The 20,602-nt window shown below is 38.9% G+C and overlaps 2 protein-coding genes across 2 annotated transcripts; both read right to left on the minus strand.

Annotated features, from left to right (window-relative positions):
• Positions 1–480: 480 nt before the first annotated feature.
• Positions 481–7,294, minus strand: LOC310936554 (retinaldehyde-binding protein 1-like; the record flags this gene model as incomplete). The annotated part of the gene is made up of 7 exons (XM_083900627.1): positions 481–627; positions 1,507–1,617; positions 1,719–1,877; positions 2,264–2,442; positions 5,724–5,931; positions 6,734–6,862; positions 7,286–7,294. The coding sequence occupies 7 exons, from the start codon at positions 7,292–7,294 to the stop codon at positions 481–483; spliced, it is 942 nt and encodes a 313-aa protein (XP_083756753.1).
• A 6,966-nt stretch (positions 7,295–14,260) lies between these two features.
• slc39a1 (solute carrier family 39 member 1) lies at positions 14,261–20,080 on the minus strand (the record flags this gene model as incomplete). Its single annotated transcript, XM_083900498.1, has 4 exons — positions 14,261–14,614; positions 16,874–17,200; positions 17,685–17,815; positions 19,966–20,080. The coding sequence occupies 4 exons, from the start codon at positions 20,078–20,080 to the stop codon at positions 14,261–14,263; spliced, it is 927 nt and encodes a 308-aa protein (XP_083756624.1).
• Positions 20,081–20,602: the final 522 nt, after the last annotated feature.

The following is a 20,602-nucleotide window of genomic DNA, read 5'->3' on the forward strand; positions in this document are numbered from 1 at the left end:
GCACTGAATTGAGAGGCCTCTTCTCCTTAAACAAAAACTCATCACTTCTCCCTCGTCATATACTTTCCCAAAACTCTCTCCGACGCTCCCATGCACTTTGATTTGACAGTACTACACGTACAAGGCTGAAGCTTTTCTGCACTTTGTGAAGCTAATTTTTAAGGCAAACGATCCCACCAAACGAAGTCTGAATTCGCTGTTATGTTGGCTGCTGTTTGTGCATGTACAACAAATGCAAAAAGTTATCCTTATATTATCTAAATGCCCTATATATTCCCATTTCTATCACCATATATGCCATTATTAAAACTCTAGTACTAGATTCTGTTCACGCACAGAAACTGCCTCAACGATACGACAATTAAAGAAAATACATTAACCTAGCTTCATAAGAGACCACATAAGAGGTCTTATCACAGACGAAGCATTTGGGGTGAAAGATATTCTAAGTCTTGTGTTCAAAAATGGGTTGTTTTCTTTTCAGAGAGCAGTGTCCTCTGAGCCAAAAAGCTTGTTGGCGACGGCCTTGCAGTCGGCGACCGAGGCCTTCCCGTCGAAATCTGCCGGCAGGATGTCTGCGTCAAACTCTTTCAAGTAGTTCTCCAGCTCATCGCCGTGAACAAAAACCTGAGGAAAAGAAAAGATGAAAAACTCTGTGACATGAGAGAGAACGGACAGAAACGTGAATGTGAGGTTGACGGCGTCTCGTGTGTGTGTGTGTGTGTGTGTTCTTGTACTTGCGGCATACTGAGGACCAGTGAGGGTTTTTAACCAACAAAGTGAGGTCCTTTTTTACGAAGTGAGGACATTTTGGCCGGTCCTCACTTTGTTTTCGTTCAAATCACTTCCTTAGGTTGCTATAACATGCTATACTCGATTTGTCAAAAAAAAAAAAATAATCTAATTTTGGACGACAGTATAGTATGACTTTTTTGTAAAATTTTCGACCAAAATGTAAAAAAAATAAAATAAAAAAGTCTAATTATTTCTTTCAAGTTTTGGATGACATAGTATAGTATGGCGTTTTTGTCACATTTTGGACCAAAAGTTTTGGGTCAAATTTTGGACCAAAAGTTTTGGGTCAAATTCTTTTTTCAAATTTTGGACGACATAGTATAGTATGACTTTTTTTCCCAAATTTTTTTTGAATGTTTTTTGTCAAATTTTGGGCCAAAAAGTTTTGGTCAGTTTAAAAAAAATAAATAAATTTGGTCGACATAATATAACTTTTTGTAAAATTTTGGACCAAAAATTAAAAAAAAAAATTGAAAAAAAATTTCCAGCCCTTTTTGCTCTGGGGCTCCACCTGCAGACATTTTATGGTACTGCAACCAGTAGTTCTTTGTAGATGTCATTCATGAAGTAGATGTAATTGTGTTGATTTATAAAGTGGAAATGCTGGTCCTCACTTTGTCAGCAACCCAGTCCTCAGTATGCAGCAAGTACTAGAATGTGTGTGTGTGTGTGTGTGTGTGTGTGTGTGTGTGTGTGTGTGTGTGTGTGTACCCTCTCCAGCAGTTTGCTCTTCATGAAGGGTTTGACCACGTTGTAGGTGGTGGTGAAATACCACGGCTGGTGAGTAACGTGAACTGCTTTGAAGCGGGCGGGGAAGGAGTCCTGCAGAGGAACGTACAAAACAGCAGATTGAAGATTGAATAAAACAAACTTCAGGCTCCACGTGAGGGAATTCTCTGTTCTGTTTTCTTTTCTGATCCGACCTGCAACATGTCCACCATCTTCTTGAGCTCCGTCGGCTTGATTCCTGAGGCGTGCTGCATGGTGAAGCCCCTGAAATTCTCTATCAGCACAAAACCATTGATCTGCGTCTCTTCGTTCTCCAGCAACTTCTCCAAGATCACACAGTATGCTCTCAAGATCTGTGACACACAAAAAAATCAGCCAAAAATAACTTCTACAGGTGCATTTAGACAGAAGGTGGAGCTGAAGATGCGCTGAGATCTTTGTTGGGAGTGACCAGGATGGATATTTGGACGGACAGCTCAGGTTGAACAGTGTGGAGATGAAGTAGGTAGGTTTTTGATTATATTGGACAAAAGATGTTGAAAGATGGAGCCGCCGGGCAAAAGGAAAAGAGGAAGACTATACAGAGATGGTTCGTGGATGTTGTTAAGGAGGACATGAACAGAAGAGAACACAATGGAGGCAGACGATCTGCTGTGGCGACCCCTGGATGGAGAAGTCCAAAGACGAAGATATATGACGTGTCTTTGTGATCTATGAGGTTGTTCTGCAGCTGCTGTACCTCATCGAACGTGATCTCCTCCAGGTCCCAGTTCTCGATGTTGAAGAGCAGGACCACGCGGCCGTACTTGTCCCTGCTGGGCAGCACCACGGGATATCCTGCCTCGATGGTGCTGCGCACCGCCTCGGGCGTCAGGTTCTCAAACAGCTCAGGATAATCCCTCCTGAAGCGCACGTAACCTAAAACAAGGGCCTATAGTTAGACTCAACCATCCATCCGTCCATTATCTACCGCTTTTTCCTCCACCAGAGGGTTGCGGGGGGTGCTGTGCCTATCTCAGCAGACATTGGGCGATAGGCGGGGTACACCCTGGACAGTTCGCCAGTCCATCACAGGGCCACATATAGACAAACAACCATTCACTCACACTCTCACTCTCACGGTCAATTTAGAGTGACCAATTCACCTAATCCCCATATCGCATGTTTTTGGACTGTGGGAGGAAGCCGGAGAACCCGGAGGAAACCCACGCACACACGGGGAGAACATGCAAACTCCTTGCAAAGATGTTCCAAACGGGGCTCGAACCCAGGAACCCGGGGCTTCTTGCTGCAAAGGCAAGAGTGGTAACCACTACACCAACCGTGGGCCCTAGATTCAACCAGTCCAGTCATTATTATCAGCGCTGTTCAGTACAAGTGACCATATGAAGCTCTAAGATCCTGAAGTCCCACCCACCTTACCTGCAGATCATCTTTTCATCAAGACCCCCAATCCTTCTCTGATCTTATACACCTATTTTTTTATTTACAGGTTTTGAAGCTCGTCCTGGATGGGTTTCGTAAACCCCCATGTGAACAACATGTGACACAATGGCGCCCCTGCTGTTTTCATGTGTTCATAACGCTGCACTAAGCCTCTTCATACCAACACACCAATTAACCCATGTGTGTGTGTGTGTGTGTGTGTGTGTGTGTGTGTGCAAACGTGTTGGGGAAGTAGCAATTAACCCCACAGAACAAGTTCACATTCCCATCACACACATTCTTCCCAGAGCAGAAAACAAACCCTGATACAAGTCCAGTCCTATTCATATCACATTTTCCCCTCTTTGTTCATAAGTGGGTGTGTGTGTTTATTTATTGTGCTTGTGTTTTTTTTTAAAAAGGGACAAATCTTCAAATAACAACTGCAATGAGTAGTAGGAAACTAAAATTGTTTGTGTTGGAACCTCATCGTCAAGCTTTTGTCCTTGAAGTTTGGAGAGCAGTTGACTTAAAAGTCTGAAAACAATTTCTCTCCAGCTCTTATGTTCAGGAGATTTTTTTTTTAATTCTATACAAACACTGTCAAACAGTGAGTTTGCAGACTTTGGTCCACACTTAAGTTTACATAGCAGAGAATGTTGCTGCATCCTGGTTAGTGACACACATGTGCTGTGTGGTAGAAGAGACGTTTTCTCATCACATTACATGGACTTTAAGTTTCAGGTTTTAGTTTTGTTTTTTTACCTCTGATAATGAGGTAAATGGTGTGTTAAGGTAAGTGTATGTCAGGGTTTCTCACTCCTGGTCCTGAGGAGCCACTGTCCTGCATGTTTTAGATGTTTCCCTGATCAAACACACCTGATTCAAATGATCAGCTCATCAGTAAGATCTGCTGAAGCCTGATAACGAGCCATTTATTTGAATCAGGTGTGTTAGAGCAGGGAAACACCTAAAGGCACAGAGTCATACACTCTTACATATGACAGAGAATTAGAGTCAAACTGAAGAAAATGGTTTTTAATCTTTTGAGAACAAAGATGTAATCTTTCGAGAATAAAGTCGTGATCTTTCGAGAACAGAATCGTAATCTTTCAAGAATAAAGTTGTAATCTATCGAGAATAAAGCCGTAATCTTTCGAGAATAAAGTCATAATCTTTCGAGAATAGTTGTAATCTTTTGAGAATAAAGTCGTAATATTTCGAGAACAAAGTCGTAATCTTTCGAGAATAAAGTTGTAATCATTTGAGAATAAAGTTGTAATATTATGAGAATAAAGTCATAATTATTATTCATCTCAGATGATCAGCTGTAACCTCAAATTCACAAATAAAGTAAAAATGTATTTTATTCTCTTATTCTTGAAAGAGTTTTTCTCTCTCCGAATACCCCTCTCTTCTTTGTGTGTGTGTGTGTGTGTGTGTGTGTGTGTGTGTGTGTGTGTGTGTGTGTGTGTGTGTGTGTGTGTGTGTGTGTGTGTGTGTGTGTGTGTGTGTGTGTGTGTGTGTGTGTGTGTGTGTGTGAGTGGCAGGTGAGCTCCTATGTGGGCGTGGTCTCTAGCTCCTCCTGACTCCACACCTGAAGCAAGTTCCTAATCAAAGCTCTTCAAAAACCCAGCTCTCTCAGCCACAGTCTGTCAGTTTGCCTGCTCACTTGTCTTATCCAGTATCTGTCTGTGTTCTCTATCTGGGTTTTATTTTTAATTAAACCATTATGTCAGGGTCTTCTCTCACTGCAGCGTGACACAATCAGCTCAGGCACTGGGAGGTTCCCAGCAGAACACTGCGGGTTCACCAGTAAAAGAAAACTTTGCTGTCCTATTTTGACACAAAGGACGGCTTTGTTTGGGGGGGAAAACTCGGAAGCATCTCTGAGCCGCCAATTAATGAACTTACGCCTCGCGGTCTGAGCGACGAGCACAAAAGAGATCTCACGCTTAATTACCAAAGCTATTGGAAAAATGTCTGCACAGACTGAATTATAGAAAAACATCTGAAGGCCAGAAAACATTTGAAGACGTGCCTCAGTTTTTCTCTCTGCCGTAGAGGAAAAATGTTTATTTCTGATCTGTTCATTGTGAACTTGTATTTTTCTGCTTCATGAAAGAACAGTTTACCTCAATAAATAATGATTCAAATTCAAATGGAAACAGCAGCTTTTGGGGGCCACAGGCTAAAGCAAATGTATTTTCTTAATTATGCCACTTCTTTGTGTGTAGGCAGACAGAAAGTCTTGAGTCCTCTCTGAAAATGAAATGAACGAAATGAAAAGTCTTAAAAACATCATTGTTCCAAAACTGCTTGGACACACCGATCGCTAACAAGAACACGCACACGATTCATATAAACGGGTCGTCATCAGGCTTCAGCAGAGCTCACTGACGAGCTGACCGTTTGAATCCTGTGTTTTTGAGCAGGGAAACATCTACAACATGGAGGACAGTGAACTCTCCATGACCAGGAGTGAGAAACCCTGCCCTACAGCCATTGATATAATTGAAAGTTCAGTTGTTATCAGGAGAACGTGTTACTCTACATGCTATTCTTTCAAGGTTGGCTCCAAGGTTTCAAGGTTGCCAGTGAGAAGCCAATCAGAGCCTGGTGTGAACCAAAGCACATAGATAAGGATGGAGCTGAGTATTTCAGAGAGAGAGAGAGTTTGTGTCTCCCTGATTCTTCAAACATGTGGTAAAGGATGCGTCTTCTTGTCCAAGTATATTCAAATAAATGGTCTAACTTAACTTGACTTCACTCACCTCTCATGAGCTCGTGGGCTCTGACCACGTCAAACTTGCGAGCTCTGAGGAAGCGCAGCAGCAGCACAGAGTCTGGTTTGTCTCCAAAGCGTTGCAGCATCAGTTTGGCCAGTTCGTCTCCATCTGTGGCTCTGTCCTTCATCATGGTCCGCAGATCCTTCAGTGACGCCGCCCGCCTCTCCTCTGTCTCGCTCAGTTCATCCTTTGCCTTGAGGGGGGGGGGGGGGGAGATGTCATTTTGGTTTCTTTTGAACTCTGTTTGCACTTTTTTTTTTTTGGACCAAATTTTTTTTTTTCAAATTTTGGACCAACATTTTTTTTTTTCAAATTTTGGACCAAATTTTTTCTGTTCAAATTTTGGACCAAATTTTTTCTGTTCAAATTTTGGACCAAAATTTTGGGTAAATTTTTTTTTCAAATTTTGGGTAAAATTTTTTTTCAAATTTGGGTCAGTTTTTTTCTTTCGTTTTTTTGCAAATTTTGGGTAATTTTTTTTTCAAAATTTGGGTCAACATTTTTGTTCAAATTTTGGGTCATATTTTTTTTTTAAATTTTGGGTCAATTTTTTTTTTTAATTTTGGGTCAATTTTTTTTTTAAATTTTGGGTCAAATTTTTTAAAAATTTTGGGTCAAATTTCTTTTTTTAAATTTTGGGTCAAATTTCTTTTTTTAAATTTTGGGTCAAATTTTTACTTCAAATTTTGGTCGACATAGTATAGTATGACGTTTTTGTAAAATGTTGGACCAAACATTTAACAAATAAATTAGAATCGAAAAAGTTTTCCAGCCCTTTTTGCTCTGGGGCTCCACCTGCAGACATTTTATGGTACTGCAACCAGTAGTTCTTTATAGATGTCATTCATGAAGTAGATATTTGTAATTGTGTTGATTTATAAAGTGGAAATGCTGGTCCTCAGTATGCAGCAAGTACAAGAATGTGTGTGTGTGTGTGTGTGTGTGTGTGTGTGTGTGTGTGTGTGTGTGTGTGTGTGTGTGTGTGTGAGCGGCACCTTTTGCAGAGTGTGGCCAGGCAGTTTGTGGCACGGTCCAAACACTGGCCCATGATCCTTCACTGTCAAATGCTCCAGCTTGGCTCTCATGGCCTGCTCCTCCTCTGACACCACACGGAACGATCCAGTCTACGTGAATGTGAAGGTGGAGGAGACATCATGCAGCTTTGTTTTAATCAAATGTTCCTTTAGTTTTGACTCACCCACTAAAAAAAAAAGTCCACTAACGTGTTTTACTGCTTAATTACACAAGAGGCAGCTCTTAACGTTCAGATATCCGTGAACCCACGTGAGAACTTAAAGCCCAGTGAATGTCTTGGTTAATCTGCGTCACATGATCACAGACAGGACTCCTACAGAGACACTTCTTAAACACAGCTTAAAGGTTCCATCCCTGAGCTCAACAACAACAGCAGCATCATGAGCTGACGGTCAAACCTCCCAGAGCAGATGCTTTTGACCCACGCTCAAGTTTTTCGGACAGTGAACTGAAAACACATGAAAACGAAATGGTGTACTTTCTCTGAGTCGTTTCCGGGTGAGCACACTTACAGCAGCCATTGTTGCAGAGTCTTTGCGTAGCTTCACACGACACTGCAAAGAAAGAGGGATTTGTACATCATTTGCTATAATTAAGCTATGGAACAAGTAGTGGTGAAATAAAAAGTACATCAGTACATATTATTGCTTTTTGTAAGAGCACGTAGTAGATGATATAATACATATATTAAGTCCTTCAAACAAGAGTCATGTAGATTTATCATTTTACATATACAGTATGAGCACAAACAGTACAACCTGATCAAAGATATGACACAAACACACTGTGAATCAAAGTTTTCTAGCGTTCAGCGTTCAATTCAGTTAACTTTTAAAAAAAGTAGTAGTATATTAGAGTATTATTATTACAACAGCCTTACCAGGAGCAGACGGGATGAGAGGAATCAACAGAGTGGCAGAGGAAACAGCCGGAGGAGAGAGGACCACGAGAGGAGGAGTCAGTGAAACGTCACTCAAAGAAGGATTAAAAATGACACAGTGGATTAACAACGAGTGGCATAATCTACACGAGTGTGGAGTGCAGGCAGATCTGAGAAATAATAAAGTAATAAAGAGCATGAACAACAGAATTAAAGGAAAAACAAAGGTAATAAATAATTAAGATTAAAAAAACACTTTTATTTGGGGGGAAAATACAACAACAATACATCAGGATAACTCAAACAGGCCCTTTTGAGTAAGAAAACCACAGGTGCAAATAATCTGATTAATGATAATTTAGCTTCCTAGCTGCCGAAACAAAAGGCCCACTGACAGTGATAGAAACAGAAAAAGTTAATTTTCTGATAGAAAATGTACTTACGTTTTTAGAAGTAAAAGTAAATGCACAGAATAGTAATCAGATTAAGAGAAATGGAGGGTAAAAGACAGTAAAACACAGTGTTTTAGACCATGACATTTAATTCCTCCTCGCTCATACAACAGTTATTAGAAATGTTCCTATAAAAAAACAGTAAAGAAATGGCAGCTGGGTTGCCATTATGTTATTGTAAAATTAACATCTTTTTAATGTCACTGAAATGTACAGTTTTGTCCTCTAAATGAAAAATACAGTGTAAACTGATATTTAATATTAACTGTATTTTACAACTAAAAATTAAAAACTTTGCAACTAAAACTATTTAGATTGTATTATTTGTACATTTCAATAATCTATTAACAAAATTATGATTGCACACAGTTAAAGGCACTTTTGTTAAGAAAAATGACTTTAGGTTTCACAAAATCTCTGTTTGAACCTGGCCACAAGCACGGAAGGCAAATCATAATAAAATCATCATGTGATTAAAAAGTAAGAGAAAAAGCAGCTTCTTATTGCACTTGACTTGACTATTTGAATGTAAAAACTTCACATGCTGAACAAATTTCATGTTAAAAACAGTATTACAAACATACATATATTACATATATTAACAGTATTACGAACATAATGGGCAAATGCATAATTTCCTGAATTTCAAAAATTCAGGAAAATTATTCCTTAAGAGGTTTGCAAATATTTTCAACGGATCCTTGTTCAGGGCGATGCCGACTATTATCATGGTAAATTTCAAGTCATTCCGAGATACTTTTTGTTTTTGAGAAGAAAGTCAGCTCACTGTCAAAGTGCATCAGAGCAAATGGATCATTTTCCTGAATTTCAAAAATTCATATAAATTATTCCTTAAGACATTTAAGAATATTTTCAACGGCTCCTTTATCAGGGTGATGTCGACTATTATGCTGGGAAAAAAAACACCTTAATACTGTTGAAATTCTGCCGTAAATTTACAGCGTATAATGTATAATGCATAATACACTCAACAGTGGGTTCCAATAACATGGAAACATGAATATGGATGGATTATTCCATAAACAACTCATGGCTTTGGCTACAAACAATGTTTATATATGTGCTTGTAAAGGACACATGACCCAGAGAGGAGGGGTGACGACGACGACAACGTCTGATGTTGTGCAATCACGGATGAGTAATTTTTTATAATCTGGGACCCAAAACAAGTCGTTCCCTCTGTGAAGGATTTAGAAGAAATGTGAGGGGATGGAATGTGTAAATGTGGAGCTGATGGTGTAAACTCCGCTTCACAGGTGGTCGTCTCTCTCTCTCTCTCTCTCTCTCTCTCTCCCTCTATATGATATTTTCCACAGCCAAGAATTCAACCTTTCATCGTGTCACATGTTTAATAACCTCAGGTTTATCAGGTCAAACGCTGTGAGAGACGGACGTGAGAAATATAAACAGCATTTTACGACGTGTAAGAGGTGAATATAGAAAACAATGTGGGTGTGCGGTGAATTAGTCACGGAAAAACTCAAAGAAATCTTCAACTTTTATGAATTATTTTTGCTTTAGCTTAGCATAGCTTAGCTTTGCTATACTTAGCTCGGGTATTCTATATTTAAACTGCAATGAAAAGTTAACAGTTAAAGTAATAACTTCGTAAATTAAATGTGCTTGCTGTTGAGTTACAGTCTACATTATGTAGATTTTAACGTCGTCGTTGACCATCAGGTCAGAGTACGGTGGCCCAGAGGAAACAACAAAAGTAACACTTGAGTTTGGTTAGGGATTTTTCTGGTTATGTGTTTTCTGATTATTATTTAAGTACATTAAATGTGATATACTTTAAGACTTTAACTTAAGTAATATTATAAAAAGTGACTTCAACTTCTACCAAAGTCATTTTCTGGTCAAATACTTTTACTCAAGTATCCATTTAAAGGGGACATATTATACTTTATTTCTCCAAGTTAACCTAGTTCCCTGGTGTCCTAATGAACATGTCTGTGACATGCTTTGGTCAAAATAACTTAAGGATGAAGCACCACAGCAGTTCAATCACTCTGCCAAAACAGCCCTGTTCAGAACACTCTGTTTAGTAGTATCTCTTTGGGTCCAACTTTAAAAAAAAAGCAAAACGAAACTTAAGGGACAGGAAATGACATCAGCCACAGAGGCTACTGGGAGCTAACAGCAGTTAGCATTTGGAAAAGTTGATCATTTGCAGGCTCTAGCAGGCACATTGTCGTCATATTTATCATGTATCCACACGGACAGATAAATCTTCTGGAAGGCTGGAAGTTTGTGTAGAACTCTGTGCTGCACTGTGGAGCCAAGAATAGAACTTTTTCGGTTTTCGGATGCCATTGCCCTCGCCTGCACTCTCACTTAGACTGAGGAGGATCACAAAAACATGAGTCATCTTTTTTCACACTTTGCCGACTGATAGGAACTCCAGAGTCCTAAATATAAGGATTTAAATGATTAAAAAGTTGATTTTGCATAATATGTCCCCTTTAAGGTACCTAATACGAATAGTCGCGACAATAGTTCTGTTTCTTAAGAGTCTTAAGGTAACTAAAAAGATCGACTACGGCTTATATAATAATTTCCTCTGCCCCCTTGACATTATACATGCTGAGAATAAGCAATGTCAGGAAGAAAGTGCAGACCTCATCTGCCTCATGTGACTCTCAAGTTTGACAGATAGAAGAGGTTAATGAGCTGTGGGTGAACAGAGGAAGCGTCCGTCCCACACTGGAGCTCAATGCTCTGCCGGCTCACTCTCCTCCACACACTGAGACCTCTGTGTGTCGTCCAGAGCGGCTGTAGCTGACTGTGTTTTTGTTCCTCCGTCAGCACCTCGCTCATTAGTGGACGCTGATGAATAAAACCTGCTATTTCCCCCTCGCAGACACCAACCAGGGGTTAACAATGCGGCCGTTGGATCGCGTCGCACATGGTTTCTGTTTGATGTGAAGGGGGATCTTCCTCTGCCTCTTATGTCACCCTCACAACCCAGCTGCTCACAGGCCTAAAGATACATGGTACAGCAGTGTTTCCTAATGATCTGGGTATTAGGTCCCAGATTGCACTATAACGATCCTTAATAGGGAAATAATATGTTTGGTAACACTTTAGATTAGGGAACACATATTCACCATTAACTAGGTGTTAATATGTGCTGAATATTTACTAATAAATCGCTAGTATGCAGTGTTAGATAGTACCAGGACAGAACATGAAGCTGAAGTGCTGTTTTCTCAATGTTTTTTTTCATTTGGCCCTAATCCTCTTCCGTACTTTTGTTGTTTGTTTGCTTCTCAGTTTTGTTTAATCAATATTGACTTATGTGTTGACTATTAATTGGTAATGGATAAAAAAATTGTTCTATTAACAAGTCTCATCTGTTCAGGAGCAATTATATCACATAGAACATTAAAGTAAAAGTTTAAACACATCTTTATCTTTACATTTTACACAAACTTTTGTAATTTGGTACAGTGTGACTTCTCTTCTTATTTACTTTGTTCTGTAATAGTTTCTTTTTTAAACTTGTGTTCTGAATGTTTCTATGAAGCTTTAATTAGACTTTTTGAGTTTTAAAAGAAAAGAAAAATGTGACAGGATTAGAAAAGTTGTTTACCTCGCTGAGACTTTTCTGCTTTTTACTTATGTAGTTTAGATTGTTTCACACCTGACGACATCAGCATGAACAGATGATGGAAATATTTTACAAGACAAAAGACATTTTGACTTGTTTTATTGGGAAAAACACAAATGTTTCTCATATAACGTCAACAAATCTCTTTCTTTAGGTTTTCTAGTTCAAATCACAGCAGAGTGACAAACTGTTCATGACAATACATAGTGATAAATGCCAAATAATATTATTATTATTATAATAATGAAGTATAGTACCAGGACCCTGAAACCAAAGCAGCAGAGTTTTTCCTACAGTGATTGTCACACATAAAATCTCCTTTTATGTCACTGAGGAGGCTGACACTCAGAGGACAAACAGCGCCTCCTGGTGGCCACTAATCTGCTGCAAAATATGTAATTTCTTTGGTTTAGAATAAGAGAAAAATAATTAGGGGGGGATATATGATGTATTAAAACGTCTACATCCATGTAATTAATTAATGTCTTATCATCCACAGTGTTTACACAATGTATGTGTAAACAACAACAACAACAAAAATATATAAAACTACAGAATGAATGAATGAATGAATGAGTGCACTATTTTGTGACACCATTATGTGGGATACATTTTTGTTAGCACTACTGTTAGTGTACAGTATGTTTATTCTCAAAAACATACTAAAGTTTAAGAGTAACCTTTTGTAAATTTAACTTTGTTCACACTTACAATAAAACATGTCTTGTTCTTCTCACTGTTATTTGTTTGACTGTTTTTTATATTAATTAATTAAAGGTGCCATATGTAAGAATGTGGCCAAAAACGGTTACTACATTCAAATTCAAAATACCAAGGTCTTTTTCCAAGGTTTCTTTTCTGACGCAACTGGCAACCCGTGGTTGCTCGGCAGCTGAGACTCTACTGACTGCAATGATTGGTAGACGGCAGTAGGTGGCGCCACATGCCAAAACATGATTTCAAAACATAAACATGATTTGCAGTCTGCAAAATATTTTATTTTATGCAAATATTTTGTCTGTACTGTTGTTGTTGGTGAGTTCAGTTTGTTATATGAACATTATTCCTGAGTCTCTGTGACATATTAGGAGAATATTATGGCCAGATTTATTACATAATGCACCTTTAATTATATATTAATATTAATTAATAGTAAAACAAATAAATAATAATAATAAAAAAAACACGTAACAGAGCATCATCATTTTGGGTTTTGGAAAAGAAAAATGGACATAATGGACAGTTGCTCTAATCTGGAGTGAATTTGTTTTTACACAGCAGCAAATAAAGTTGACATAAATAACTACAATTGATCTTCGCTGGGTGATATTTGACATCATTATAGTAGTGAAAGCACTTCCTTTGTATAGGTTAGATTCTTCAGTCTTGGATCTGTATCAATAAATCTGCTGACATACATGACAAACAAACAAAACAGTACAAGTACAATATCAGGAAGTAGAACTTCCTAAAACCTATTCTGCTTCTGAAACCATCGCATGACACCTGCTGTTCCATAAATGCACTTCTGGCCCTAATGTGGAACAGTGTTTTTTTTAATCATTGAAGATGATCTGATTTTGCTCCATATACCAAATAAAATCATTAAAACTGATTAACCATTATATTTTACAGGTAATTGACAGATTAATCAATAGAAATGATCAATAGTTAACTTGCAGCACCTCCTATGAAATGTCAGTTTATAGAACTTATTCTCACCCTCATTTATCTGACCACATTTTAAACAGAGAATTAAAAGCACACAATGTTCCAAGTCTCCATTCATCAGGAAAAACAGGTTCATGTCGTTGGAGGAAAAAAAAAGAAACGACGACAGATTAGCAGCGTAATATAAATAACAGTGCTCGGCTTCTGGTTAAAACCCACTGAGATGCACGTATTCGTTCGTGGAGACGATCAGTGATTCTTTGTAAGAAAAGTGCAAAAGGAGACATATCTCTTATTTTCACACACACCTCCTTAAGGCACCAGGGGAGTCAGTTTACATGTACAGTAGCTACGTGAACATGTGAGAGATTATACTTTGTTTAAAGAAGCCCAAAGCTGCACACACTAAACCTTTAAAACAAATAAACCCTTTGACCAAGACATAATTAATACCAGTTTGCAAAAGGCCTTCAAGCTTCAAGCTCCGTGTGGAGTCAGAAACGTACAGTGCATAATACATTGAAATAGTTAACAAAGCAAAACCTGTGCTCCTGTTGGAAAAAAAGAAGCTGTAACAACATCCACTGAAATGTAAACCTTTGAATTATGGAGACGCAGAGACAGTGATATGACATTAAAACATGTAAACACACCATGGCCGTTTGTTTTCTCCTGTGGGAGAAACTTCTCATTGCAAAAAGTAGCCTCTATTCCATAAAATCCTCTGAAAAAGTAGTTTTTTTTATGTACAAAAATCTTTTTTTTTGAAAACATCAGGATCGGCTGTCGCGCTCTCCTTGAAAATAAAAACGTCACCGACAAAGTCCAAAGGTCACGGCTCTGACGCGTCTCATCCCAAAAACGTCAGACCTGCCATGACGCCGAAGCCCAGCAGGATGAAAAGCACCTTGAGAAGCTGCTTCTCGGGCGAGTTGAGCTCATGCGGGAGAATCTCCAGGAAGGTGATGTAAATAAACGTTCCCGCAGCGAGCCCCTCCAGGACGGCCTGGATCAGCGCTCCGGCCTCCAGCTGAGCCTCCACCACGCCGATGCCGATGGCGATGCCTAAAGGCGACATCATGGCGAACACTCCGATGTAAGCAGCCACCCACAGAGGACGAACTGCGCTCTGGACCAGCTTCACAGACAGACTGAACACGATGATGCTCTTGTGGACGAGTATAGCGATGCAGATCTCCAACACCTGGGAAAACAACACAGGTTTTATGGTTCTGCTCTTCAGAGAATTAAGCCTTATTTGCCAGAGAACTTGTTTAATTATGAAATAACATAATATATTCTCTTACCGGCCACTTTATGTAAGTGCTTATTAACACAAATCACATGAAGACACAGGGCAATAAATGATCCATCATTATTATTATTATTGATTGTTAGGTTTTAATGATCTATTTGTTATGTGTGCAGCAAACAAACCAGAAAATATTGTTATTTAAGAAGCTGAATAATCTGAGAATTTCTTGTAATAATAAAAAAAAACAACCTCCACAATGAATCAATTATCAAAATAGTTCAAAACGATTGTGAACTCTATATCGTTCCATGTCAACACAAATGCTTTTATTTTGAAATCGTTTGAAATATCAACACAAATATTGTTATAGCTCTATACATCAATATACACCAAAATTTGACAAATAAATTTTGGTCCAAAATTTGACAAATAAATTTTGGTCCAAAATTTGACAAATAAATTTTGGTCTAAAATTTGACAAAAACTATTATACTATGTCATCCAAAATTTGACAAAAAAAATTGACCCAAAATTTTTGGTCCAAAATTTGACAAAAACGTCATATTTGGAAAAAAAAATTTGACCCAAAATTTTTGGTCCAAAATTTGACAAAAACGTCATATTATACTATGTCGTCCAAAATTTGAAAAAAAAATTTGACCCAAAATTTGATTTTTTTTTTTACCAAAATGTGAAAAAAAAATTTGACCCAAAATGTGAAAAAAAATTTACCCAGAATTTGAAAGAAAAAATTGACCAAAAACTTGAAAAAAAAATTGACCCAAAATTTGAAAAAAAAAATGTAGCCAAAATTTTTGGTCCAAAATTTGACAAAAACGTCATACTATACTATGTCGTCCAAAATTAGATTTTGACAAATTGAGTATAGCATGTTATAGCAACCTAAGGAAGTGATTTCAAAGTGAGGACCGGCCAAAATGTCCTCACTCCGTAAAAATGACCTCACTTTGTTGGTTAAAAACCCTCACTGGTCCTCAGTATGCCGCAAGTACAAGAACACACACACACACACACACACACAACCATCTCTAGTGTTCACAGAGAACAGTGTGAAAAAGAGAAAACATGCAGCGAGCAGCAGTTCCACTTCCAGTTTCAGAGAATGACCAGAAACGTTCAAGATGATTCACATAAAACAGTAACTCAAATAAACTCTAAATACATACACTTATTAGATAAAGAAATGGCCTGTGGGTGTTTATATTGTATTTTTTCTTCTGAACGGGGAAGCATGAGCACAAAAACCACACTATAACATGTAGCCTGAGGGATATTGAACGTATACTGAGACATACATTTGTCTTGTGACCACAAAGGGTAGATTTGTTTTGAATGACATTGAGATTCCTTTTCTCCTCAAAGCGGCAGGATGCTAAAAACGTAAAACTGCTGCCTTCTTCTAATATAATGTGACACTTATGCGAATATGATATCAGCCTCATGCGAAATGCACATAGCGCATGAAAAAAATGTTCAAACATGACAAACAGGAAATACAGCGCTGAACACATTGCTCTTTTTCATTTATACGTCATTTTAACCCTTAGGAGTTCCTCCTGATCACGTGGCCCAACAGGCACGAAGAATCATCATCAAACAAATGCATGCGCCATGACTTCTACTGTTTCAGCTCATTTGGTTTAGCGGTGTTTCAGATATTACAAATAAAAATGTTTTATGGTGTTTTTATGACACAGAAATGATTAAGTTATTCTTTTTTTAAAAAAATATAATATAATATAAAACCGGGCCCACGGTTGGTGTAGTGGTTAGCACTCTTGCCTTTGCAGCAAGAAGACCCGGGTTCCTGGGTTCGAGCCCCGTTTGGAACAACTTCGGAACAAGGGCCTTTCTGCAAGGAGTTTGCATGTTCTCCCCGTGTGTGCGTGGGTTTTCTCCGGGTTCTCCGGCTTCCTCCCACAGTCCAAAAACATGCGATATGGGGATTAGGTGAATTGGTCACTCTAAATTGACCGTAGGTGTGAGTGTGTGAGTGAATGGTTGTTTGTCTCTATGTGGCCCTGTGATGGACTGGCGAACTGTCCAGGGTGTACCCCGCCTATCGCCCAATGTCTGCTGAGATAGGCACAGCACCCCCCGTGACCCTCTGGTGGAGGAAAAAGCGGTAGATAATGGATGGATAATATAAAACCTTAATATCAGATGAAATTCTTTCCCTCCACTCACCTTTGAGTCTGAGTTCTGTAGGCCGATAGCAAGACCCTCGAAAACTGAATGGAGTGAAAGCGAGAGGAAGAGCATGAAGGAGCGAAAGGGAGAGTGAGCCTGGAAGTCGACATGGACGTGGTGGCCGCTGCTCTCCAGATCAGGGTTTGGTTCATGTCCGTGTCCGTGTCCGTGTCCTGGCACATTGCCATTTCTGTTCTCTGGTACAAGTGGCGTCGCCTCCCCCTGAGCCCTGCATATCTGCTGGCAGTTCAGGACAATCTTCTCCAGTATGAGGACGATGAAGAAGCCTGCGGCCATGATGAACTCTGGGAGAGGGAAGCTGGTCTGTTTCAGATAGGAAAAAAAGACATTAATCAGGTTTTCATTGAGTCAAGAACTGGCAAACGGAGACTTAATCAGATGAGAAAATAGTAATTTAAGAAATTCTTAGCTCTATTTCAGTAGAGGAGTTAAAACGTAAAAACTTTATCTAGTTTTAGCTTTTTGAATGTGATGATTTCCTGTTTTGCACCATGTGATTGTTTATAATATTATATAATCATATACAGGGTCTTAACTGCACTGAGGGACCGGCTACCACAACACTCAATAAGACAACACAGAACACACTCTTTGCTTTAGGACACTTGTACTCATATTTACACATGTGATGTTTTTTCCCTGATATCATGTGACACAGAACGTTGCATAATTCCAATGCGAGCTTGAAGAAATCGAGTTGTGCATTTTCCCCTGATAAACAGATTTCTAATAAAAATCAATCATCAGTAGCAGACACACGATGTGCAGATGTTACATTTGGAAGTACCTCTATTTTCCGAGCATCCAGTTCCGCGTTGATGTCTGACAGATAATCTGGAATGATGTCGAGTAAACATGCTGCCAGGAAAACACCGCCGGCAAAGCAGCTAATAAGACTCAAAACTGTGCGGTGGGTCTCTGTGAAGGCAAAGACAGAATGTTAGCATTGGTGAGCAAATCCACAACAAGGTAAAATAGCAAATGGCTTTATCACACTCCTTCTCTGCTGAAATAATTCAAATTCGAGCTTTTATTTGGGAGCTTTCAGTCTACGAAACTGCTGCTGCCACAAATGTACGAATCAATTGATTATTTGATGTGTGAAGTGATGGGAATGACACATTTTCACGCTTGTTATTATTAAACGATAAAGACGTTAAAGGTCACATAGAGTGGTCCTGTTGCACATATATGTTAGTTATGGAGGTCTACTTACATATATTAACTTGTTTTTATGGTCAAAAACCTCCTAGTTGCTGTGAACTAGCCAATAGAAATCCTCTTTTCTGACAGTGTTTCTTTGCTGCGAGATTTCAGAGTGAACTTTCACCCACAGTCCCTTTTATGACTTTAAACCGGAGTCAGACCCAGAGTCAGAAGACACTGTTGCTCGTGAAACACCTCCACAACGGACGTTATTCTTCTTCTGCGGTTCAATGTACGCAACCGGATGTGCCCGGACTAGTGCCCGGAGCAGGACGAGCGGTTGTTCAGGAGAACCGCTGCTTACGTAACTATTACGGGATTTTCAGTGATCTCGTTGAGCCCCGAGATTACAATAAAACACAACGTTCTCAGCAATGGCTGAACTGTTTGTTTCGAACCGTCAGGGCTTCATAAACAAGGTAATGACGCAGATACACACCAAAAAAAACAGCGATAATAGGAACTTCCGGTCTAGTTCCGCTCTAATCAGTTTTTACAGTTTCCTTTTTGTTGTTGAGTCAAGAACTTGCAAACAGAGATTTAACCAGATGACAAAATAGTGTCTCTGTGAACCGAGCTATAAAAGACAGCTGTGGTGAATTCTACAGCAGAATCCTGTAACAGTGTGCATTTGATTAAAGTTGCACAAATTCGACACACTAGTAATTTCTGAAATGAAATGAAAAGGACTGGTGGTGCATGGACATAACATACAGCACACAAATGAATCATTTCCTTCCTCCAAAAGAGAAAAATATAATTGGTGAGAGGTCATATGACATATGACATGTGACACAGTGAGTCAAAAACACCCATGTGTAATGAGGCTGACTTTCACTTCCAGTTATAGAAAAAAACAAAGTTAATCAGCCTTGTCTGTCAGGATGATGGTGAACTTTGGCTCAAGCCTTATATATATGAACACAAGATGTTTAAAGAAGGCTTTGGGGTTTCAGGTTTCATCCTCATCAGGTGACTTTCAGGATTGAGAGGGAGTAAGGCGTAGTCCTCAAACATTACATTTACGTTGTTGACATAAATAACAATGCACACTGTACATGTTGTGTATCAAGCAATGTGTGGAATTGTTCTGACAAAATAGAGATTGAAAACCATTGCAGAAGAACTTGAATAAACGTGTTGTGATGATCAAGGGGTTGGTTGCCAGTGATTGAAAACCCACTCCACTATCAACCACTTTAGACCATACTCTGCTTTATCAGCAGCTACTATCAGGTCGTTAATGGTTTCCAAGTCACACGTGATACGTTCAGCAGATGTGTATTCCACATTTTACACAGTTATCTGTATCTAAACCATGATTAAGTCAGCCGGGACAGGAAGGAATCAGAGATCGGAATGTTTCACCAAATCTTATTTAAATTTCTGTCAATTTAATGGTTCGATTGTTTATCTGTGAATTGCATTATGTCGTTAGAAGAGAATTCAATGGAGGAAATGACTGACTGCCTTGTCTTTGTTAGTTCGGCATTGGTGTAATAAATAAACTACTAAAGCTAAACACAAATAAACTGACTAGATTCTTCCATTCAATGACCCCCGTGATACACATGTATTTCAAACCTCATTGGAATGTCTGTGCATTTAAGGTTCGTGTGTTTGACTGTAAATGTCACCGAATCGTAGAATAGTAGGTTAAAGCACGACATTAACGTTTTTTTTTTTCAAATTTACAGTTGATATAACAACAACAACAACAACCAGTTATACATGTTCAACCAAGACTGGACTCAAAATGACATTTGATGCCCCCTTTCTTTTGAAAAAAACAACAAAAAACAATAGTGTCAGCTACGTTAAGACATAATCTTTCTTGTGATGTATGATAATCGTGTACCGACCTGTTCCGTTAGTGTTTCTGAACCACTTGACTCGGGCGGGGATGGATCCAAAAAGCAGCGTTAACAGCAACAAACCGATGAGAGCGCCGATTTTCACCTGGAGCAAGTAATCCATGTTAAAACACGGTCCCGGCGACGAGTTCGTCTCCTGTCATTAAGATAAACTGTGAGTCACACGGAAGCAAACATCGCTAGAGATAACACAGTTTACACTGGAGACACCGGACAGCGGCCACCGTCAAATCATATCTGGAAAGTTGTTCTATGACTCGCTACGGTGGCCGACAAGGGTTAGAAATGATGGGAATTTCAAAAACGCGGTTCTACAAAAACAAATACATAGAACTGAGCAGCAGATGGCGCCCTGTCACCACAAAAGCCACGCAACCTATCACAATTTACTTCATTTCCAGTGATGTATCGTTGGTCTGTATTTATATAGAGCCTTTCTAGTCTTTACATAATGTGGTTGGTATAGAGTAGCTGAGCCAGGAATTGAACCCACGACCTTCTAGTTGAAAGACAACTTTCTACACTGTGTGTACTACTTGGATATTGTGCACTCTTGTCTTATTTTTATTCTTATCTCTACTGAATTACTTACCCTACATTAGAGTGTGTAATTTAATAAAACATT

Source organism: Microchirus variegatus (assembly GCF_963457635.1).
Source record: "Microchirus variegatus genome assembly, chromosome: 14".
NCBI classification, from domain to species: Eukaryota; Metazoa; Chordata; class Actinopteri; order Pleuronectiformes; family Soleidae; genus Microchirus; species Microchirus variegatus.